At 31.7% G+C, this 26,067-nt stretch overlaps 2 protein-coding genes across 3 annotated transcripts; one reads left to right on the top strand and one right to left on the bottom strand.

Moving 5' to 3' along the window:
* The first annotated feature begins 24 nt into the window (after positions 1–24).
* On the top strand, positions 25–3,485 carry LOC124539913. The gene is made up of 2 exons (XM_047117286.1): positions 25–1,287; positions 1,858–3,485. The coding sequence occupies exons 1-2, from the start codon at positions 91–93 to the stop codon at positions 3,103–3,105; spliced, it is 2,445 nt and encodes an 814-aa protein (XP_046973242.1). The 5' UTR covers positions 25–90; the 3' UTR covers positions 3,106–3,485.
* A 345-nt stretch (positions 3,486–3,830) lies between these two features.
* On the bottom strand, positions 3,831–15,802 carry LOC124539906 (retinol dehydrogenase 14). 2 transcript variants are annotated; one of them, XM_047117278.1, is made up of 3 exons: positions 7,231–7,301; positions 4,928–5,221; positions 3,831–4,787 (listed from the first exon to the last, which is right to left on the bottom strand). In XM_047117278.1, exons 2-3 carry the CDS (start codon positions 5,217–5,219, stop codon positions 4,060–4,062), a joined length of 1,020 nt encoding a protein of 339 aa, XP_046973234.1. In that variant the 5' UTR covers positions 5,220–5,221; positions 7,231–7,301; the 3' UTR covers positions 3,831–4,059. The 2 variants fall into 2 exon arrangements, with proteins under 2 accessions (XP_046973234.1, XP_046973233.1); XM_047117277.1 differs by lacking the exon at positions 7,231–7,301 and adding an exon at positions 15,736–15,802 and having other exon boundaries at positions 3,833–4,787.
* Positions 15,803–26,067: the final 10,265 nt, after the last annotated feature.

The raw sequence follows: 26,067 nt of genomic DNA, 5'->3' as shown, positions 1-26,067 counted from the left end.
TTTATCAAATTAAGTGTAAGAAAACAGTGTTGTTTTCGTTCTCAATATAACTAACTTTTCAAAGACAGTGAAATGTGTTAGATATACAAAATGGCTACGATATTAATGCAAAGAGATCTTGTTGTGACGCTTAAAAAGGAAACAAATTTAAATATTGGATTACTCAGCAAGCTACATCCTATGCTTCCAGATTTATCTCATTTAATATTCAAGGATAATGCTCTTGATAAACCTACTCAAAATTTATTTAATCATTTATCTTACTATTTGGTGTCTATAGTTGATTCTCACGTACACGCATCTCTAACATGGCCCCTTTACGACACGAAGGCTGAAAGAATATATAGAAATGAACTATCAATTTTTATTAGCGATTATAGTTCTAAAGGCTTACTCACACATGTTATGTCTTCATATTTAGTAAATCCTGGTTGTTTTAAAGTAACCGTGCTCTTGTTTCAACTCTCACAGTTGGCGGTAAATCGTTTGCTCGTATCGAAAATTATAAAAGATAGTAAAAAAACTTTGTACAACACCATGACTGATAAATATAAATCTCAAGAAAAAGAAGGTTTTGTCGAATGTATTGAAAAAGAAACAGATATAATGTTGAGCAAATTTTCTAATTATTTGTGTAAGAGACAGATTATGGAAAAATCAGCGGCATTATTTCGTAAGAGAATAACAGAAATGGAAAGTAAAATGTGCTCCTTGAATGCCCAGGGTTATATCAACAATTTGGTTGACAACTTCATAAATAACAATGCATTAGAAGACAATTTCAAGAATGATCTTTTAAAAATTAAGAATGTCAATGAACATCCAATGTTCTTTCAAAATTGGCTTATGGAAACGGATAAGAAGTTAAATAATCTTGAAACCGAATGGAATTCAAAAGTTTCACCGTTGTTGACGAGATGCAAATCCATAGTACAGAACACAGAAGAAATTATTCATCGACACACTGGCCAAGTGCAAAAAAGTTCCTATATGATAGAATATGACCCCAAGACAGATTCAATATGCACGTCTGAACTACAAAATCAAGTGAACAGCCAACAGAAATACATACTCAGGAATCTAGAGAAGGATGGCGTACAAAATTTTCCGAATCTAATCAGGGCATTTCTCATATCAATATGTTTCATTTTGAAAAATAACGAGATTGGTGATGAAATTTATAACTTTAATAAATACTTGGAAGGTGGGGAAAAGAATTTCAAAGAAGTTGTTAGTGCTTTAAAAGTATTGATAGAAAGAGTTTTAAATGCCGAAGCAAAATTACAGGTAAATTTTAATTGTTTTTTTAATTGTTTATTAAATACTAAATAAATAGCCTGTTTGTGAAGATATTTTTACAGCTGGCTTATATTTTAGTAGCTTATAATTAAGTCATATGTTTGACCTTGTTAAAGATTTTTTTCCAAAAGCTATTTTTTATTTGTAATTCTATTTAGACATAAAATCTCTGCATTGACAATAAATTAACACAGTTATGATAATTAAGATATTATAAGTGCCTTAGTAAGTACCACTGTTTTGTCAATTAATTTCTGTAGTGTACAGTTTATCCAGTCAAGCTAGCCAGAGGTTAGTTTGAATTTGTATGGGTAATGGGAACATCATTCTTGGGTTGCCTAACCCTAAAATTTGCTCAGTTCTCAGTAGTTCTTCTTATTCAGCACTTGTGGCAAAGATAGTCATGAATCCACTTTCAATATAGACTTTCTGTCCACATAATTTACTTTTGATATTAGTTTTGAACAGTATATATGATCATTGAGTGGTAATTACACAGGCCTTATAATTACCCCTATCCTTTATATCCTATTAATTAATTAATTTTTATGCTTTCAGTCTATACCCATTGCATATGATGATATGGTCTCAATAAAGGATTACCCAGAAATACCTCCAATGCCTGACTTATCAGAGTTGAAAATGAACAGGGATCAGTACCAAGTCTTCTTTGATACATTCACACCGCTAAATCTCTACAAACATAAATTTAATTTACGAAAACGTACAAGCGGTAACTTCCTTAAACCCCAACCAAAGTCGTTAATCACACCATTTTATCAAGCTTCTAAAGAAGATTTTATGAAAAGTTTAATATCATGTCGCGTAAGTTCCTATGATATTGCAAATACGACACACAATAATCACAATATGTCTGTCATTTCTAATATAAAGGTCAATGAGACAATATCGGAATGTGCATCTGGCTTTACAAAACAGCAGATCATCCGACTGCTCTCTACAAAGAAATCTAGTAGCTCGAAGAAATTCAAATACAAGCAAGAAAGACCGGATATTAATATTAAGAAAGGAGGTTTATTTAATGAATCTGTTAATTCAAATGAAAGTAATGGTCTATTTCGTAGTTATTCATCACCAAATCTGTTTGAAAATAGAGAGAAGAGATCACTTAATAACATAAGAGGCAGGAAACTTTCAATTATGAAAGAGGACAGTCCAACGCAACTTGATGTTTCTGGAATTACTTGCTTAGATCCCGATAGCAATTATAATACACCACATGGTCTAGGTAACGCCGAGAGTTCTAGACAAGCGGAAACATCAAATTTTCCAATTATATCGGTGACACAAGATGCGGAATTTAGAATAAATAATATTCTTAATGATGTCAAAGTTGATTTGAGTAAAGATTTAATGATTGACAGTACTGTATCACCCATATTAGATGCACCGAGGAAGAGTTTGGAAATAGAAATGCATTCGTCAAAAACTGAAACACCGAAAACAAATACATCACTCATTAAAAAGACAAGTTCGTTAGAAAAAATAATAAACAGATTTAAAAAAGTTAGGGCTAATGTTATACCACAGAGTTTAAATGACGTGAAAACAATTGTCGAAGAGAAGGAGAATGTAAATTTTGATGTTTACACTGCAAATAGAGTATTATTGCCGGATCTATTGAGTCCCAGTTGCAGCACTCTGGGAGTGAGGTCGAATGTTAATTATTTGGATCAATTATGCTTTGATATGGAAGAAGGTGAACGTAGGAAGCCTCGGGAGAGCTTAGGAACCGCACTGGGCGTTGATAAAACATTTTTAGACCAATTTGAATTAATAGACTGATATTTATCATAGTCACAGTTGTGATTTTATTTAGCATCTCGTCATTTCCTAAGTGAAAGTAGTAATGATACAATATAGAATATAATATAAAGAATTAAGTTTTTTTTATTCAAAGCTAGCGTAATGAGTCTGTGACCAGTTTTTAAAAGTGTCTCATACTAATGTAACATGCCTTCGAATGCTTTAATTAGTTTAAATTCCCATATTTCAATAATTCGTTTATATTTATATAGATAAATAATATTTTCTTCTAGTATATCATTAAGAATTCCTGTTGTAATAATATTTTCACATAATATTTTTATGCTTCGTAGTAGATAGTTTATGATAGATCATAGATAATAACCACCGTGGAACCGAAGATTAAAATCTGATATAGCAACATTGACCATAGTTTGTAAAAAAATAGTGGATTAGTATGGAGGTATGAACTCGTGATCCTCACAGAAAACGCCTTTTGCTGGCAGTAGGAAAACTACAGGCTGTTTATTTACTTTTCCAGAAAAGCGATTAAGTAGAAAAGTTGTTATGAATTATGGATTCCATTAAGTGTCAAAAGCAACTTTAATTATTATCATATCGACAATAATTCGTAGTTTTAATCAATTACATGTTATGTTAAACGTGAGAGGCCTTATTATGTAAATAATTATGTAAAATAAAAAAAATATGTTTATATTTGTTTTTTTATTTAAAAGCATATTCCTAATTTAACAATAATATTTTGTATATTATTTAATAGTATGCATAGGTAATAAATTAAAAAATGTAAATAATATGTAGTTAGATTAACATATGTTGTTTATAAAACACTTCTTAATTAAATATAAGTAATCATTTTTATTTCAATTATTTTTGTGAAGTACTGATATGATATGCATTATTGTTGATATTAAAAGTTTTGGATGTTATTAAAATCCATAATTGTACTCTATCAGGATTGTGATAATTGAATTAAATTCTTGGATCGTTCTCTTCTAATTTGACCATTTTTTCCGAAATCTCCCACAATTTTCTTGCTCTACTCATATCGCTGGCTGAAGAAGATAGCGAGCTTATTTGGCAATCAGAGAAATATTCCCCATTGACTTTCGAAAGGTTCTCATCTACAGCCAACATTACAGATGTTTGGCACCCTTGGACAGGAGTCTTGAAGAAAAGAGTATTTATCAAACCCAAACCCCAACTCAATGGTGCTGGCACGTTACGCCAAATTCCAGTGTCGATTAAACCAGGATGTAAACAATTAGCAGTGACGCCTGTTCCCTCCAGACGTCTGGCCAGTTCCCTGGTAAAGAGAATATTGGCTTCCTTGGACACGTAGTACAAATATCCTGGCATCGTGTTCAATGGATTTGGGTTGTCCAAGTTTACGGATGCCAAACGGTAAAGTGATGAAGCAACGACAACAATTCTTGATGGAGAACTTTTCTTTAACAAGTTTATAAGGAGATGAGTTAGTAAAAATGGTCCATAATGATTGGTCGCCATTGTCAATTCAATTCCGTCTTCCGAGATGTTTTTCTTGAAGGTTTCTGCGTATCCTGCGTTGTGGATTAAGACGTCTAACGCTTTCTCGGTTTTGTTGATGTCTTCAGCAAAAGTTCTTATGGATTCGAATGAACTGAGATCTAGTTTTTTAACTACGACATTTGCGTTTTTTGTCGATTGCACGATTTCATCTGAAAAAAAGATAAAGTATGAATTAGAGAAAGTTTTAACATTTCTAACCTCCTATTCGAGAAGAATTTTGTGACAAATTTTAAATTCTAAAGATAAACATCATATAACCTAGTCAATGCATAGAAATATATTTTCGTACCTTGAACTTTTTCCGCCTTTTCCATACTCCTGCAAGCCATGATAACCCTGGCACCTCTTTTAGCTAATTCTTTAGCAGTTTCCTTTCCAATACCACTTGTACATCCAGTGACGATTACCGTCTTTCCGTCCATCCTGGTTTTTGCTTGGTATTGTCCACACGTAAGTTTAGCGTACAAACGAAGGGCGAAGAAGATGGCAAATAGAGCGAGCAATGCCAGTAAACCGAGAAGTAATACAACCGGTAATATCCAAAATAGGTAATTTGCTTTCCAGGCCTCTGCGACAATCATTTCTGAAACAAAAATACATATTTGTATCAGGATAAAAATAAACACAAAACAATCTGTAATGACCAGTCAGTTAGTACCGAATTAATCTAGGCTAAATAGCAACAATTCACTGGTAATGATTAATCGTACACAAATGTGGTACCGACGTCGAATTGTTGTAAACAATCATTTAAAAGAAAAAAAAAATTAGAAATAACTGTAAGTCATAATATAATCAGGGTCTAGGAGACAAACACATCGAATATATTTTTATAAATCCCTTACTTAAATATCATGTACGTATATTTAAATTAGTACCAAAAATTTAGAAGTTTAATTTATTAAGATGTAAAGATCTGATAGGTAATATCAGATCTTACGTCTATGCCCGGTATACGAGCTAGTAACGATACTAGGGTGCTAGGTACTATAAGTTCGAACGATATAAGAGAACCAAAATTTCAGATATTGTAGGTACTCTATGACATAAAATAAACGGCCCGTAAATGCCCCACGGCTGGACTCAAGCCTCCTTTACTCTCAAGTCTCAGAGAAAGACTTGACATTTATTATACAACACGCTGTTCAAAAGCGTTTTGGTGGTAACATTAGTCACAACTTTGTCAATTACTTGTTAGTTTTTTAGCTTACTAGTGGTAGACGGTTCTAACAACTAGACAATTATTTTTCTAATCTTTTTATGATATAGTGGTGATGGTAAGTGGTCACCATCGACCGTAAATAGACACTGAGAAATATTAACCATTCCTTATACAGTCAATGCGATATCAATTCTGGGAACTAAAATATTACATTCCTTGTCAGGCACAAGGAACATAATAGAACTATAATATATTTAATTATTTTATTTTAATTAGAACATACCTACAGATAACATACAATACAGAACAATTGATTCGCCTACATATGTAAATGGTGTTAAATTAAAAAATCATTAAGAAATCTCAAATCTACTTAATGTCTTTCGTAATTCAACTGACACATTTATCTAAATGAAGAAGCTACGTTTACGAGAATAATAATATTGCTTCTGAACGTAAAATAATAATAAGTGGAATAAAGATTATGCTTGAATGTTTTCTAATTTATAGAGTTTAAGTATTGTCAAATTCCATTCAATCAAAATCAAAATAAACTTTATTCAAGTAGGCTTTCACAAGCACTTTTGAATAGTCATTTAACAATTAAGTGAAGCTACCACCGATTCCGAAAGTAGATTCTACCGAGAAGAACCGGCAAGAAAGGCAGTAGTTACTCTTTTTCAACATTTAAAAAATACAGTCATATTCGTTAAATACAATTAAATATGTATGTAATGTATCCTGCCTGCAAGTCAACAGGTATTAACTCCACGCTTTTTTATTACCTATCTATAAAATCTTGTATCGAATAATATGCCTTTTTTACCAATGTACTTATTTTTTAAAACGATTTGAATTTACGAAACGGCAAAGTTAAAAATGTCTGCGTTATTTTATTATAGAAACGGATACCTTGCCTCAAGAAGGATTTATTGACTTTAATTGTTTTTTTCGATGTTAATTTATTATATTATTTTATGAGTCTTTGGAGACTGTTGTTGGCTAAAGATACACACTAAATACACATTCTTAAAATAAAACAGTATAAGGATTACACAAGTTATGTGCTCCTTCATTTATAGGAGATCACAGCATGCATAGCAAAAAATATTTTTCAAACAAAATCAAAATAGAAAGTGAGAAGATAATAAATAGCAATAAAAATACAAATCAGAGTCTGAATTACGAACAAGCTTATTAACTGAAATGTTTATGATATAATAGTACGTATTAGATTAAAATTTTAGTGACAATGTTTTTAATTTTAGGAAAAAATATGTATATAGAAAACTTATTTAAATTAAAAAAATAAACTAGTTGTTATTTTCTTTTTCAATTAGAACAAGGGTTTAAAAAAAGATTGGATATATATTTCTTATTAATTTGAGAAATAAAGGATAGAATAGTGAATTAAAAAATAAGCGACTTACATTTATATAAAATAGAAATTTAGGACCACAAAACACGTTAGCTTGACATGTGTACTTGGTCGAGTGTGAACAAAGAATTAGATTTCTTGAAATGAACGTCGTAACTCGTTACGAGACGTGGAATGTTTACAAAAACAGTATTGTCTAGTAAAATTAATGTGACCGGGTCGTTTTGTAAAGAGCCGATACGAACGAGTATGTATCAAGTTCAAATTCGGCCAATTTGTCTAATTGTGATTATTATTTATTTGCTAGTAAGTTAAAATACAAGTAAATATAAAATCCGATTGAAAAATAATATATAAATGTTTCTTGCTGCAATTTGCAAAACATTTTAAGCTTTAAAAATAGGTATTGCATTTAAGAACTAGTTTATGTATTTTCCTTAAAAAAATCCGTAACGAATCGCTTTAAAGTTATATATATTTTATTAATCATTTATTAGACGATATTTTATAAAAAACAATGACGACGATGATGTCCTATTTTTGTCAGAACCGCTTCAACGGGGAATATTCAAACTCAAACTTAAATTCCTTTATTCAATACCGAAGCATTACACTTACTTATTGATGGTCAAATTAAACACTATCACCGATTCGGAAAAGGATTCACCCTGATCTGAGAAGGACCGGCGAAAGAAACTCAGAGGGTATTTTTTTGTCAAACTAATGAAATACATATACTTATTCAATATGTATAGAGACAGCCAGGAAGCGATTGGATCATTCCTAAGGTGTGTTATCAATCATAAACTCACTAATTGTATAGTAACCTTTCGCGCACAAGTGTTTCTTAATTTTTTTTTAATTTGGCAAGAGAAGCCTTTTTAATGCTTTCTCTTTACCAACTGCATAGAATAGATATTGACATATGTTAGGATTTATTCCCTATTTCATTTTTTTTATAGTATAGGCTGGTGGACCAGCATATGGTCCACTTGATGATAAGTGGTCACCATCATCCATAGACAAAGAAGTTGTAAGAAATATTAACTATTCCTTACATCGTCAATGTAGCACCAACCTTGGGAACTAAGATGTTATGTCTCTTGTGCCTGTAGTTACACTGGCTCATTCACCCTTCAAACCGGAACACAACAATACTGAGTATTGTTGCTTAGCGGTAGAATAACTGATGAGTGGGTGGTACCTACCCAGACGGGCTTGCACAAAGCCCTACCACCAAGTGATCTTGCGCACACAAGCGTTCCTTAAATTTATTTTTTAAATTTGAATGATTTATCTTTGCCCACTGCATATGATAGATATATATACTTCAAGATTCATACGTTATTCCATCAGTCACGTTTTGTGAACCATATAAAAATCTTAATTAGGAACATTTCAAATAAATAATTTGCTTGAATTTACTAGACGATTCGATCACATACCATTCAGAGCGCGATTTTTCCGTAAACGGGTTCTTACCTTTATTTTTTTGTTTCTGATTGTTATCATGATAATTAGGGCTTACAACATACGTAGCAATCATAGAGGAAAAATCTACTATAGAATGTTAATACAGCTTTCACTAATTTAATTAGTTTTCGTTGTGATTGTTCTTCAAAGGTGAAACCGTTAAAATAAGGTTGTAATTAAAGGCGTTAGAAAGCATCTGAATTACACAAATTAACTTGATTTTAAAAATGATGGAAGTAATTACCTATATCAAATCAAAAGAAAACTGTTTAAAAATATACTTTATTCATTTGCCCTAAGACATGTTTTGCTTATTACACAGTGTCATATTGTCTTTAATTACACTGGTCTACAAATTTTGACTTTGAAAAAGTATCGTTCATGTAAAAATGTCATGTATCGTTCAAGTAGATTTTTTTATAGATTTCCACGTACTGAATACAAAAATAATTAGTAAACATTAAAATTAGTTTCCGTTTTTAGAGAAACAATAAATACAATTTTTTAAAAAAATACAGAAATTATACAGCTTCTAATAGTCAGTGTAATTCCGACGTGGTTTTTTCGCTGCCCTCTTAAATTCTGATTCTGGAATATCTCGACATACAGTCCAATAATCCGCCAACATCCTTGAGTTTTTTTTAATACATAATTAATGACACGGCGTTTAGTAATTTCTATGCTCCATTACTAGGATTTGTATTATAAATCTTTAATGAATAGATAAAAATAATTCAGTTTGCATGTTCATGCTCGGGGAAATTTTAAGAGGATCAACATTACTGCATTCATACAAAAGTATGTACGTAAACTCAGATGCACTCTTATGAAGCTATTCCATCCATGTTTGTAGGTAATCTGATACGATCAGCAAGAGAAAAGGTGTAAGAATAACTAATTCAACAACTTAATTGTTTAAATTATTTCTGAGGCAAGACTGATTATCAGATTCTGGGTTTAGCGTGCAAAAAAGTAAAGCCTCTCAATAAGCCTGTTAGTTTACCACAGCTAGGCTAAAGCCTCCTGTCCCTTTGAAAAGAAGGTTTTATGTTTATTCCACCTCGCTTTTCCAATAAGTGTTGATGGATTCATACGTGGAAGTAGAGGTTTTCCTTCACCGCCGAACACGAGACGAATTATAAACACAAATTAAGCACGTTAAAATTAAGTGTCCATGGGTTCTGAACCCGCAATCGTCTGATAAGTCACAGGTGGTCTAACCGCTGGGCTATTTCGTCTATCATTGGGAAATCAGCCGAAATATCAATATGCAATCATGACAAGCGCGTGCAAGCAAACAAACTCTTTAACTTCATACAATATTGTAATGACGTAACAATTCTAAGAATCGCATTAGAACATATAATAAAATACCTTTACAACCTTTATACATAATCACGCAGTACAGTATATTATATTCGAGTAACATAAATTAATTCCAAGCGCGTCAGTCACATGCAAACATCCTGCTTATAATTCGGCCTATGTCTTATTTAATCTAACAAATTTAATTACGGAACTATTAGGGTTCCATTTAATTTAATCTTAATATTTAAAGTCTGTCTTGGCAAAGATCTCAAAATATAAATCTTAAAAAAATAAATGAATTTTTGTATTTATATAGATTAATGAAATATTTTCTTTTGTTACAGACTAATGAAATTATTTTAGTTCAATTATTATTTAATTTCGCATCTGTCTCGAAATAAAATGTTTTTTTTTTTATGTCAACGACACAGATAAGGTAAATTTACATTTTTTGGTATGTCATTATGAATGAGTCACCTTAACGATGAAACTGGTTTTGAAGATGTGTTGTTGTCTCTCAAACACACCATATACGTCATCAGTATTACAGCCTCCTTGTGGCTACTTATATTATTTACTAAATCTCTTAGCTAAGTTTTTATGTAACTCATGAAATTGTAAATTGGCTTCGTTTAATATGCATGTGTCTAATTTCAACAAAAACCTCCTGCACTGATGAAGCGTGTCGGAATAAGATCCAAACCTTTTCTTCAAAGGGAGATATGCAGACTGTTGCTTTATATAATTTATCAATAAAGTTGAGAGTAGGTATACTTTGTTAGTGTTGTTGTCTTGACTAACCACAGATTACACTAAATACTATTATTACAGAGTATATAGTATTGTGCCTGCTGAGACATAGCCCTCTGGCGTACTGCCAAATATAAAAGATACAGACCAAAGATAACGAAATATAGACATGAACAATTTACTAGTCTTAATTAATTTGATATATTTCTCACAATATTACGAGCACTTGTAATTAAGCTGTTGGTGAAAACCAACTCATCAGTAACAACATCAACAAGTAACCCGACTTTTTAGGTCTCTAATAATGACTTAAGTACGCAGATAACAAAAGAGTTTCTTGCCGGTTCTTCTCGGTAGAATCTACTTTCCGAACCGGTGGTTGCGTCACTTACTTGTAAAATGACGATTCAAAACTTCTAAAAGCCTACTTGAATAAAGTTTTGATTTTTATGATAAAAACAATCTGAAATCACAATAGCTATAATAAATTTTCTTCCGAAAATATACGGAACCATTTTAATAATATATATTCTCTATTTGTAAAGAAAGCGAGTCTAATGAATTGAAAGTGAAAACGAATCAGACGCCGTATTATATGACAACACTATAGTTACAAATTTAAATGTGCTGCCTTAGACTATGTTATGTAGCATATTAATTACGTAATGAGTGAGTGTAGGTCGCGTTAAAAGGGGCCTTGCACCCTAAAGGAACTGACTAACTGTTTTAATTGAATAAGTTTTGATACTTGCATATTACTAATATACTCTTTTTTATGTTATAGATTGGCGGAGCATATGGGCCACCTGATGGTAAGTGGTCACCATCACCCATAGACAATGACACTGTAAGAAATATTAACTATTCCTTACATCGTCAATGTGACACCAACCTTGGGAAATAAGATTTTATGTCCCTTGTTGTTGCCTGTAGTTACTCTGGCTATATAAAACATGTATCGTAGATTTTGCTTTTGTTTTATAAGTAAATTGCTGACTAAAACAATTGCTGGGCTGAGGCCTCCTCTTCTATTAAGGAAAGGGTTCGGAACATATTCCACCACGCTGTTCCAATACAGGTTTGTGGAATGCACATGTGGCAGAATTTCGATGAAATTAGACACATGCAGGTTTCCTCATGATGTTTTCCTTCACCGCCGAGCACGAGATGAATTATAAACACAAGTTAAGCACAGATATATAGTGGTGCTTGCTTGGGCTTGAACCCGAAATCATCGGTTAAGATGCATGCGTTCTAACCCCTGGGCTATCTCAGCTCAATTTAGTTTTATGGACGTTATTCATAAATAAAAAATAATGTAATAGTGTGTGTAGTAAAAGCACCGGTGTGTCTGTATTTGCATTATGCAAAAGTACATTGAACCATATTTGATGAAATGCCGCATGAGCCACTCTTGACCTTCAAGGTATCTTTGATTAGCAAGCCAAATAACGTGAAAGAAGCTGCTTCCAACAAAAAGTTCGAAATAAAAATGCATAATAACAAACAACAACAACAATAGCCTGTAAATATCCCATTATTGGGCTAAGGCTCCTCTCCCTTTGAAGAAAAGGTTTGGAACATATTCGAATTAAGAAAAACAATTCGAAAATATTTATTGTTGTAATATTTAAATTTCGCGCCTTTTTTAAATTGATTTGAGTAGTATTTTATGTCAAGTTTGTTTACTTTTTTTCCTTTATCTATGCCTTACTCTTTACTCTATGAATATTACTAGCGGATGTATTGTATCTCAAAACTAAATAAGGTCTAAGCTATTTTTCTCATATAAAATTATTTTTTCATAACATCTTAACAATCAGTGTTAAAAATAACAAAACTATCATTATAAAGCCGCATAAATTTTTGTCTTAATCTGTCAATGTATTAAACATTTAAAAAAAACTATAGTTGTGCATGTTTTTTAATCGACGGAACTGCTGATCCAAATAACAATATTGTTACGGTAATTGAAATAACGGAAACCGTAAACGAAAGAGGTACTACTATTTTTTTATTTTTTAATAAATTAAATGAGTCAAATACACTCAAAATTAATGCATATAAGAGTTTCATTAGCCTATTAAATGAACATTTGTAAGCTTTTAGAATAGATGAATAATTTTTAACTCTGCTTATCGTTAATATTTACCGTTACCGTTGTGAATAGTAGAACACCTAATTGAGACAGTTTTCATTTTGCAAATGAGAACCGCCTTGTCTATAATCTTGGAGTCAAGAGACTCCCTTACTTACAGAGTCGAGAGTTGGCCCAGTGGTTAGAACGCGTGCATCTTTTTCAAACCCAGGCAAGCACCGATGTTTTATGTGCTTAATTTGTCTTTATAATTCATCTCGTGCTCAGCGGTGAAGGAAAACATCGTGAGGAAACCTGCATGACAAATTTCATAGAAATTCTGCCACATGTGCATTCCACGAACCCGCATTGGAACAGCGTGGTGGAATATTTTCCAAACCTTCTCTTCAAAGGGAGAGGAGGCCTTTAGCCCAGCAGTGGGAATTTACAGGCTGTTGTTGTTGTTACTTACAGTTGAATGTCATGTACATTCTCAGTAATATTGATAACTTTGATATATTTCCATTCCTTCCACCTTCGATTCCTCTTCTTATAATTTTACCACGCAATAACTGAATATATGGTCTAAATTTGTTATCAATTTACTTTGTTTTTGTTATTATTATTCTTTTAGTATTATTATTTTTGCAACTAATATTATATTAATTTATTTCATTTATTATGTAAGTTATTAATTTAAGTACAATACATTAATTGTAATATAACTTAATTCTTAAAATTGCTTTGGCTAAATCGATGTTACTATTTATTGATGAGTTTAATTAATTTTTTTATTTGGTGATTTTAGTAATTTTCTTTTTTTTTAATCTTATAATCGCTCAGTTCAAAATTCTTTGGTGTTATTTTATTTTTCTTTTCTTTTTTTTATTCATATATTATGTAACAAATATGTGCAATTTAAGTGTCTTAATGAATAGAGCAATGTCGCTTTGTTGGCGGGCGTTAATAACTGCACCACAATTTTATACTATCGCAGTTATTACCGTTCACATCTTGTTTTTGTTCAATGTGATGCTTAAATAAATAAATTATTATTATTAATCAGTGGTTATTATTGTATGAACACAAGAAGTTAGGTTAAGCATCGCTAAGTTTCCGACTCAGAAAAGTCAGTAAATCCTTCATGGGACATGGTATTCGTTTCTATAATAAAATAACACAGATATTTTTAACTTTGGCGATTCTAAATTTAAACAGTTTGGTAAAAAACGTTAATAAATAATGCATATGATTCTACACAAGATTATAAAGGTGATAAAAAGCGTTGAACTTATACTTTTTGTCTTTAAAATATTATATATTATATTTAATTATGTTTAACTGAGATCATTTATATTTCAAACGTTAAAAAAGAGTAACTGAGTTTCTTGCCAGTTCTTCTCGGTAGAACCTAGATCCATACAGTTGGTGGTTTTACTTTGAAAACAGTTCTGTTAAATTTAAAAGTACTCATAAAAAACTTCCTTAACCTTGAAATAATTATCGTATATCAGATTATTAAAACGACTTATATACTATTTTTTACAAGCAATCAAATTTGGCGAGTTAAATATTTGTGAAAATATTAAAATTGTTTAAGAAGATAGATTCACTTAGGTGTAAATTATATTTTATTGTAAAGTAACATATCTATGTAAAGTAATATATCTATCCTCACAAACTTTCGCATTTATAGTTTTAGTAGGACAGGACTAGTAGGATAGTAGGACGTATGTAAGGTTAGTATACTGGAAAATGACTTAAATACCGGTATATAGTCATCGATGGTCATATATATTTGGCGACGTACGATTTTTTAACTATTCCTTACATCGACTAGGCACTACTAACCATGGAAAGTCAAAGTCAAAGTCTAAGTCTAAAACCTTTATTCAAAATAGAAGTGTTTACACTTTTTTATTGATTGTCGAAAATCTACCACCGGTTCGGATTATAATACCTCAGACCTGAGAAGAACCGGCGAAAGAAACTCAGCGGGATTTTTTTTTAAAGAAAATCATTACGTTCTTAAACTGGATAATAATAATAGAAAGTGTTCCTGTTTAGTTCAGTTTTTGTTAGTAGTAGAATATGCATTATGTGGCTTTTAATATTATGAAAATAATCAAAGTAAAACAAGAAAAAATCTTGATGCTTTTAACTTGTGATCTTTGGTCAGGATTCTTGAGTTGCAACCTTTGGATCTCTTTGGGTTGATTGTCAAAAACTCGAACGCGAAATTAGTGAAATTCAAACCGAGAAATTATCGTACAATTAAACGAATCATTTAAATGTCAAAATTGTTGCATAAATATATGCGATGTTACGTAAAAATAGTAAAAAAAACGATATCATCCTTAAACGACGACCGCGGAGGTTTTCATCGGCACGCCACTCCGAGGTCCCGGGTTCGATTCTCGGCCGAGTCAATGTAGAAAATATTCATTAGTTTCTATGTTGACTTGGGTCTGGTGGTGGTACCGTCGTTAATTCTGATTTGGAATATCATATATGTATAAAATCATACATATCATATAATCATGTATAATAGTGCTTTAGCTACTTATATTTGGATCAGAGTAATGTATGTGATGATTTACGAAACGTATACCAGTTAAAACATTAGTAATGTTTTACACGAGCTTTGAATTATTAAAACCGAACAGACAAATATAAAATACACGACTTTACTATCGTAAAATAAGCTTTCTCTTTGCCAAAAACCGGCTGGCAATTCATTCAAAAATCGTTACGAACAAGTTCGGGGAATTTTGATTTACGCGCAAACAGGTTACAGATTACATAAATTGAGTAATCTCTACATTTTTGGTTATAATACTCTATGACGATTTTTTTATTAAACATTTCTCTGTTATATAACATATAACAAAGAAGGTTTTATTAAAATTATATGTACTAATTTTAAAGTATATAATTTGTTTAACATACCTCTTAGTGGAATATATGTATATCGAAATGAAACTCTTAACACGACCGTACGACTCAAACTACAGACACCGACTAAGTATAAAACTTAAAAGAAAATGTCATGTAAACCTATGCTCAAATGAGATGAGCAAGCGTAACTCGGGCCAAAGGAAATCCTACCTTAATCCCTTGTTATAGAGACACTTTTATTATATAACGGTATCATATTATATTCAGATTCAGCGTTTTCACAGACAATACTCGGACATTTTATGTATTGCTTAATATCATTATTATTAGTAATTTATTATATTTGAGTTATTAAAGCAATACGTATTTCTTCAAATAATGCTGTCCTCTTCATTCCAATGTTAAATCATTAGTGACAGACAGAGACAAACCAATTTTTAACTACACCCATTAATTTTTTTCTATGAGTATAATACCGTTATTCGTAAACTTCGAGAGTCGGGAAAACGTATAGCGTAACGACTCGTCGCTGTAGAGATAAGTTTATTGAGAAAGTTGCAAGTATTAGAGCTTATTCCATCACGCTGGTTTATAAACTGGTGGGTACAGTTGGGAGAATAAAATTTAACGTACCATAATATATCTTTTCTCAGGTAGTGTTTAATTTTACTATCAATAAATGTAATGCTTCTATCTATATTATTAATATTATAAATGTGAAAGTAACCTTGTCTATCTGTTGCTCTTTCACGACCAAACCGCTGAAGCGAATTTGATGAAATTTGATATGAAGCAAACTTAAACTCCACGAAAGGACATAGGCTACTTTTTTGCCTGACACATGATAACCAACACCCTAAGCGCGAGCGAAGTCACGGACTACAAGCATTGCATTAAGGAATTAGAGTTTGCGTTTAAATAGTGCATGCCCGGGTTTGAACCTGCATTTCGTCTTATTACCTCAGTAGTTACAACCTCATGTGAAGTGCGTATAGTTGTATGCTTCAGTATTCATTCAGTGTCAGGCACAAGTGACATTTCTAAAGTCCCAATATTGGTAGGGCTTTGGCGATGCAAGGAATGTCCATGAACTGTGTTGACCACACAAGTTTTTGTATTTTTAATTAAGTGAAGCTACCACCGCTTCGGAAAGTAGATTCTACCGAGAAAAACCGGCAAGAAACTCAGTAGTTACTCTTTTTAATATTCAAACTCTGGAATGCATCTCATCAATCTGAATCCCTATGAAAATAAATCTATATTCCTATCGTGTAAGAAGGTACTATGATGATCCGTGAATGGAACATAAAAACATACATACATATATAAACGAGATACGATTAACCTATAATTATCTTGATGAGTATATATTACACTTCAGCCAGTTTCCATTATGCCAGTTCGTCAATAAAAAAATTTATTGTCAAAACAGTAATATACATATATAATGTAATATATATATATAATATAAAAAGGTTCTATATGCCTTGGTCTTTCTAAATGAACAGCGCGTAGCGTATTATCAAGCACCGTGTATAAATAATATACTTTCTAAATAATATCAGTGATCTCGAAGCGAGGTGTCCAATTAGACATCTCTTCCGTCTTATCGACTTACATAATCCTAGATTATGCATGCAAGTAATTTATGCGATATTCTTGATTTAAAGAAAAAAATATATACTTTATTTAATGAAATCAAAGTAACAAATCTATAACAAGATCTACTGTACATAATACAGATTTTCATTACTTAATTTAATTATATTTCGTTTCAAAAGTACTTGTTTTTGATTTTGATAACATAAAAAAACTCAAATTTTTTTATATGTGATTTGTCAAAAGTATAGAAACTATTAAAGCTGGGATGGTCCAGTGGTTAGAACGCGTGCATCTTAACCGATGATTTCGGGTTCAAACCCAAGCAAGCACCACTATATATATATGTACTTAATTTGTGTTTATAATTCATCTTATGCTAGTGGTCGCGGTGAAGGAAAACATCGCGAGGAAACTTGCATGTGTCTATTTTCATCGAAATTCTGCCACATGTGCATTCTACCAACCGGCATTGGAATAGCGTGATGGAATATGTTCCAAACCATTTCCTTATTAGAAAGGAGGCCTTAGCCCAGCAGTGGGAAATTTACGGGCTGGTACTTTTAATTTTTTATAGAAACTATTTATCTACAAACAGTTTAACATGTATTTTAAGATATTATCAACCAAAACCTATAAAATATCTAACCAATTGTTAACGTGTTCACTAGCAATTATGATTATTGAAATCGTGCCGTTTATAGTACCTAGTGGTCTTATTATCATAATGGGGCTTCCCCTGGCTCTTTGATAAATGTCGTTAAGTAAAATTAAACATAAATAAATAAAATACGCTGAGCTGAGATGGCCCAGTGGTTAGAACGCGTGCATCTTAACCGATGATTGCGGGTTCAAACCCAGGCAAGCACCACTATATACATGTGCTTAATTTGTGTTCATAATTCCTCTCGTGCTCGGCGGTGAAGGAACACATCGTGAGGAAACCTGCATGTGTCTAATATCTCCTTATCTCAGCAGTGGGAAATTTATAGGCTGTTACTTTACTTCTAAAAAAATGTAATTCAAAACAGTGACTACGAATAAATATTATTTTGTTTTGATTTGGAAAAAAAATTTTTCATAACATGAAGATTAAATCAATTTAAAAAAATTTAAACACACTAATTACGAACACATCTGGTAATTTGACTATACAAATTAGTCTAATTATCATGATATAGTATGAAATAAAGTCGCTTACTGCTGTCTGTCCCTATGTATGCTTGGATCTTTAAAATTACGCAACGGATTTTAATCGTTTTTTTTTTAATAGATAGAGTGATTCGAGAGGAAAGTTTTTGCAATACATAGACAATATAGTAAAGAAACACTGATAAGCTTAGAAGTTTTTAATATGATGACGTAAATAAACAAATTCCGTAGTACATTTAGTTTTATTTTTTATGATATAGGTTGGCGGACAAGCATATGGGCCACCTGATGGCGTATGGTCACCATTACCATTCACCTATAGACAATGAAGCTGTAAGAAATATTAACTATTCCTTACATCGTCAATGTGCCACCAACCTTAGTTATTTGGCGATAGAATAACTGGTGAGTGGGTGGTACCTTACCCAGACGGGCTTGCACAAAGCCCTACCACCAAGTAAATTTAGTATTAGTATTGCACCCGTGCAAAGCCGGGGCGGGGGTTGCTACGATTATGAGCTCGTATTATAAAAAATATAATGCAATATATTAAGAATGTCCATTACACCTTTCCTTAATGACTTCCAGACAAGATCGGTTCGTCGGATCGGTTATTCTTGGTAGAATCTATATTCTGATCCGGTGGTAGCTTCACTTAATATAGTTTGTTAATCATCGATCTTCGATTCCAAAGTGCCTGTAAAAGCCTACTTGAATGAAGTGTATTTTGAATTTCACTTGGAATATACAAGCTCTATAATGTAAGTTGTTACTTGTTAGTGCCAACCTGTTAAGCTATTTTGTAACTCGAAACCAAGCACAGAGTTTGAAATGTGATATACAACATCGACCAAAAATCTATAGTAAAGTAACAGTAAAATTATAAGATTTTTAAATTGATTTAATCTTTATGATATGAAATTTTTTTTTTCGTTTCCAAATCAAAACAAAACAATATTTATTCATAGTCACTGTTTTGAATTATATTTTATTTAAAGTAAAGAAAATTAACAGCCTGTAAATTTCCCACTGCTGAGATAAGGCCTCCTCTTTCATCAAGGAGAGGGCTATAGAAAATATTCCATTTATATAATATTATAGAACATATTCCACCACGCTGTTCCAATGCGGGTTGATCGAATGCACATGTGGCAGAATTTCGATGAAATTAGACACATGCAGGTTTCCTCACGATGTTTTCCTTCACCGCCGAGCACGAGATGATACGATTATAAACACAAATTAAGCACATGAAACAGCGGTGCTTGCCTGGGTTTGAACCCGCAATCTTCGGTTAAGATGCACACTTTCTAACCACTGGGCCATCTCAGCTCTTAAAACTATAAAAAACTATAATATTGTCAAATGACGTGTCTCTGAAGTCGGTTCTCAATATTTCAAGTGAGTTATGAAGTGAATTCTTTCAGAATAGTACTGCTGTACTGGTTTTCAATAATGATTAAGGTCGAAATCCACCTCAATCATTATTCAAAATTCGAAGAATGTATAATTGACGCTTCCTTGCGCTTCGAATATGATTTTTTGTACTCTTATTTTCATTTTACATCATCATCATATTAATGCTCTTTAAAATGTAGATTTTACAAAAATAATGTAAAACATTTTCATTTAAAAAACGTTTCATTGTTTTGGTGCCAGATGTAGACGAGTGACTTATAGTTTACAATGAAAATAAATAAAAACAAAACCTGCCATAGGTTTCAAAATCCATAAAAAAAAATGAATAAAAGTGTCGCGGTAGAAGGTAGTGAACCCGAATTGCCATAACTAAAAGAGCAAGCTATAAAAAAACCTTTGAGAGGCACGAAATTGTCCACTGCCATTCTGTATCAATATTACATATTTGCCATATAAATAAATATATATAATATAATATGTGATAGATCGGTCAGAGCGCCGCACGATAATTGTTGACATCACCATCCCTCATGACGAGAATCTCGTGAAAGCTGAGAAGGATAAACAAATAAAATATCTTGACTTAGCTCACGAGGTTGTCGACATGTGGGATGTGGATACAGCAGTTATTGTGCCGATAGTTGTTTCAGCGAATGGCCTAATGGCCAAGAGCCTCGACCAACATCTTAAGAGGCTCTCGTTAGGCAGCTGGGTCAAGGGCCTGATGCAGAAGGCAGTACTCCTCGGCACGGCGCGTATTGTGAGGAAGTTCCTCTCTTTGGAGCCCTGACCACCGGTGGCTTAGACTCTGTTCCCGCCACTGGTTGGTCTCTGTATTTTATATTTTTAAATATATTTTATACATATGTTTGTATTTTATATTTAAAAATGTAACTTTATATGAGTAAAAATAAATAAATAAGAGAATATATAATATAAATAGCGCGCAATACTACATATTGCGCGCTATTTAAATATGGAATTTTTAATATGATATTTATTTATATATATATATACATATTATATATATATATAAAGCTACTTGGACAATATGGCGCTGCAATGGGGTCGGTGACGTCACTTTCCTGTATTTCAATCTGTGGTACATATAGTAGAAAAGCAAAGTTTACAAGAAAATGACTTCATCATAAGCCCGGCCAATCAGGAGCGTTTTGTGTCACGTGACAAACGTTTGAAAATTTGCATTTTTATTTATGGATTTTTGAATGAATTAAGTATTATTTTGAACTTTCGTTAGTAAATAACAATTTTTAAACTCGTAATATAAACTCATTACAATAATTCACAATTTATTTTTCGCATTGTCAAATAGCCTATTCCTAGACTTTGGGCTATCGAAATAATCCAATTTTTTTAAGCACTGGAGTTTGAACGTTAGATTTATAAGCCTCAGCGTTAAACAAGTGCTAACGAGATTGACAAAGATTTGCATGAACTGTGTGTATGCGAGTATGAAGGGAGTATGATGATCCGTGAATGGAATATAAAAACATACACATACAGACGACTAGTAATCGCCTGTGGCTTGGCTCGTGTTTAAGAGTGTTGGTTGTTATGTGTTAGGTAAAAAAGTAGCCTATGTCCTTTCTTGGAGCTCAACTTTGCTTCAGACCAAATTTCATCGAATTCGGTTCAGCGGTTTGGTCGCGAAAGAGCTACAGACAAACAGCCCGGGATTTACTTTCACATTTATAATATTAAATATAGAAATATGAATAATAATTATTTATTTCAAAAATATAAGCATTACAGTATTTACACCAAGTCGTTTTTATCTACACTATTTACTAATTATTTTTTTTAATATAATTACTAATTTATCTAAAACATACTACTAAGGTCAAATGAAATAAAATTTAGTAAAAATAAAATCTATAAACAAATTAAGTTTTAATCTATTTAGGAACTACAAAATTAATCTTTAAAATATACGAGAGACCTATAATGATGGTGATGGGTTATAAATAGTTTTAATAACAAATGTCCGTTTAGCAGTTTCGTAGTCCTTTAGTGGTTTTGTAAATTGAATGTTGCCAGTTAAAGAAATTTTCTGTTTTCTATGTTAAGTAATCAGCCATCAACTTGCCACTGTTACTTACATAGTCAGGATTTTAAAACATACATATTTAATGAATTATCTATTTAATATAAAATAAAATCGATTTCATTCTGCTATTTTTTTTAATTCACTATGAAGGCAATGGAAATATAATTGAATGTCATGTTTTTCGTTATGGAAAAAAAATGAAATAGGCAATTTGACAAAGCGAAAAATAAATTGTGAAATATTATAATCAGTGTATATTATGATTTTAAAAATGGTTATTCACTAACGGAAGTTGAAAATAATATTTAATTTAAAATCAAAAATCCTTAAATAAAAATGCATTTTTTTCAAACGTTTGAAAACACAAAACGCTCCTAATTGGCCGGGCTTATGATGAAGTAAGTCACTTTCTTGTAAACTTTGCGGTTTTACTATATGTACCACAGATTAAAATACAAGAAAGTGACTTCACCGACCCCATTGCAGCGCCATATTGTCCAAGTAGTGTTTTTTCGTGCTATTTAAATATGGCATTTTTAATACGATACTTTTCGGCAAAATATTACTAGAAATAAAAAACTCAACTTTTACTGGGTTCCTGAACTTCTACTAAATAATATAAAGTGGATTTTAAAAACCAGTCAAATCTATATCTATTCTTTGTTTTTTTTACCGATATGTCTTAAATAATATTAAATATATTAAATATCCTACAAATATACCCTCTAACTCTGCACGAATGTAAACCGAAAATAATTGCGTGGCTTAAAAGTTTGAGTTATGATGATACTGAATTATTACTTTATCACGTTTTGTAGATTGGATTGGATATCTATACAATTAGCCATACAGACACACACACACACACACACACACACATACACACACACACACACACACACATATACAGAGAGAGACACACACGCGAACGCGCTCTACCTTTAGCTATTATATATATATATATATATATATATATATATATATATATATATATATATATATATGTATATATATATATATATATATATATATATATGTATTTTTGTAATTCTTAATTCTTAGCTTGTTTCATCTTATAACTTTGAATTAAAGTGTGAGTGTGTTAAGGAAGAGCGACTTCTTCTGGCACGGGAGCTCACGGCACTCAAAAGAAGAAGTCAACCTTTGAGATTTGATGAAATAAACATTTATTATTTATTATTATTTATTATTATTATTAAATATTCGAATGTTTGTTTGCTTGTAACGCTCTTATCTATTGATCGTCATCTGTCGTTGGAATGACGCAAGAAAGAAAAATAAATAAGACACCTACCTCCCCTTCAAACACGGGTGAAACAAGTTGACAATAAAACAATCTATTTATTTACTTAACTAATAGTAAGATACTACTTAACTGTAGCATCGTATTGTATTACGATGTAAAATAAAAATGTGTATCTTTATTCTACCCGTGCAAGACTGAGTCGGAAACTAGGAAGCATTTTAATTTTACAATAACATGGCTACTATCCGCTATCTTAGATTTGTTATGACGTCATCACATCACACTTCAATCACAAAATCGTTTCTCGTTATTATTGACGTGCATACATGCGAGTTAAGTGCATTTCCTCTTCAATAGTATACTGCTAAGTTTGTCATAACGGCACATTTTACGTTCGTACACTCGGCGCCAAAGGTTTATAAATATTTCTGTATTCTTGTCAGTATAAGAATAACGTAACAATCAATGAATTCATGAATATTCATTGATTTCATACATTTTTTATCACTACATTGTCCCTATATCCTATGCTCCCTATATGTGTGCTTAAATTTTTAAAACTACGCAACGATTTTGATGCGGTTTTTTAATAGATAGAATGAAGGAAGGAGGCTTCACGAGGAAGGTTTTTGTATAGAATACATGCATAATAATATAGGAAAGAAACACTGATGATGACTGATGAATTTTAGAAGTTTGTAGTGTGATGTCGTAAATATACAAATTATGTAGTATATTTAGTATCAGTATTGCACCCGTGTGAAGTCGGGGTCGTTATAATAATTTAAAATATAGTATATAGTATATACCTATCTATATATATTTCTTGTAGTTGTAGGTTGGTACTTCCTTTGACGAGTTTTAATTTTTTTTGACGTTCAACCACAGGTAATATTAAAACTACACAATGAAGTTGCTGCTAAAACTCCAATTAGGTATCAAGTCAGTCGATATAGACAACTTCACACCAATATTTTACAATGTTTATTTTACAATAAATAAAAACAACAACAAAGATGAGTGTTAAAGTAATGATTAATAAAAGTAATAATATTTATCATTGTAATTATTATAATTTTTATTTTCTTTTAATTAATTATGTACCCTTAATTATAAACTATGTTTATTTACGGGGAAACCGTACCACTTCTTACGTGCGTATTTATTTATGCCCCTTGATTGTCATTTTCAATAATTTTAGGTAAAAACTATAGTAACACTGTTGTATTTTAAAAATATACATATGGTTTTTGATTGTTGTAAAGTTATATCACGATTATGTATGTTATAAACTTATGTTAGCCAGTGTACGCAAATAGGTATTATATAGAAAGTGTTTATTTCCGAAGCAACAAACAGACAAACGAAAGGTTACTTGTTGTGTGTTGACACGTTGACATACATTCCTGCCATCGGTCGTCATGAGATATTTTAAAAGCAAAAACATATGATTGTTTTTTTAATAAAACTATTTCGACAATTGATGAATGATGAATGAATTAATTATCATTCTCGTCGATTCTTGTTGGCAGACATTGACCACGCATTATACAGCCAAAATTTTCATTCGCACAGTCAATTGTTTTTATTGAATTGCGTTAAAAAGATTGTCGTTAGAAATGTGTGGAATTAGTTAAAAATTACTAATAGTTTACATAATTTATTTGAAAAATTTTGAAGACATTAGTATAATAATTAGACTCTGTGCCGGATACGTATTTTATAGAGTATTAGGTAAGAGATAAACAAGACTTGTCGCGATACTAATGCAATAGATATCTCTGCAACTATCTCATAGAATTTTCTCGAATTACATGAGAAAGTTAGAATTTAATACGAAAAGATAATCATTATGTATTTTAATACATGGAAGAATGAACATCAGGTACAGACTGGCATTTTCAGATGGAGTTCTCACTTCTCGGAACAATTTTTGAGCAGCAAACAAAAACAAAACATTCGTTTTCCGAAACGTCGGGTATTTTTTTGGTAAGTATAGTACGACACAACTGAGACGTAGCATCGGCTAAATTCGTAAAACGATCACATCCGAATTAAGTACCTACGCTGTCCCAAATTATCAGTATCTATTTCTAATGTGAATATGGTCTTTACGCAATGGTAATAACTTGTAATATCATATGATCTAATATATTAATTAATTTGACACGTCGATTTACATGCACTTGCTTTCTCGGGTTGAACTGACGCGAGAATTCATAGCGACGAATGGTGCGACAGGGAGCTTTCTATTGATTGTGTAAATCGGCAGTAATCGGTTTTATTGAATTAGCCGATGATACATTTAAGTTGTGTCGTACTATATATGGTCTAGTGGTTAGATTTATGGCCGCAGATTCCAAGGTACTCATGTAAAATCCCAGGTCAGGTTCAAGTGGTTTTACTGGATAGAACGTTTGAGTTTTCAATTGATTAGAAGGTATCGTCCAGTTTAACTTGATGTTTTCTTTTTTTTTACTTATAATAGCGTTTGACCGTTATCTTGCATGGTGCTCAGCATCGATACGGTTTTCGAACCTTAAGTATCCAGATTTTATGACAAAAACGGTGTACTTATCGGGAAATACAGACTCAGGCGAAGTATTCCACAGATTATATCTCTCCAATCAGTGCATCTTATATTTCTTTGACAAGTGAATAGGCTATTTGACAATGCGAAAAATAAATTGTGAATTATTGTAGTCAGTGTATATTATGAGTTTAAAAATGGTTATTCACTAACGAAAGTTGAAAATAATACTTAATTTATTCGAAAATCCACAAATAAAAATGCATTTTTACAAACATTTGTCACGTGACACAAAACGCTCCTGATTGGCCGAGCTAACTATGAAGTCACTTTCTTGTAAACTTTACT

Source organism: Vanessa cardui, chromosome 23, assembly GCF_905220365.1.
Source record: "Vanessa cardui chromosome 23, ilVanCard2.1, whole genome shotgun sequence".
NCBI classification, from domain to species: Eukaryota; Metazoa; Arthropoda; class Insecta; order Lepidoptera; family Nymphalidae; genus Vanessa; species Vanessa cardui.
Note: the sequence above shows the minus strand (reverse complement) of the source record. Positions and strands in the feature narration are given on the sequence as shown.

Bases quoted from the DNA above. Each gene is read 5' to 3' on its own strand.
- LOC124539913 (XM_047117286.1), top strand. From the start codon at position 91: ATGGCTACGATATTAATGCAAAGAGATCTTGTTGTGACGCTTAAAAAG. The intron at 1,288-1,857 runs GTAAATTTTAAT...TTATGCTTTCAG, and splicing joins ATGCCGAAGCAAAATTACAG to TCTATACCCATTGCATATGA.
- LOC124539906 (XM_047117277.1), bottom strand. From the start codon at position 5,219: ATGATTGTCGCAGAGGCCTGGAAAGCAAATTACCTATTTTGGATATTA. The intron at 4,788-4,927 runs GTACGAAAATAT...TCTTTTTTTCAG, and splicing joins AAAGGCGGAAAAAGTTCAAG to ATGAAATCGTGCAATCGACA.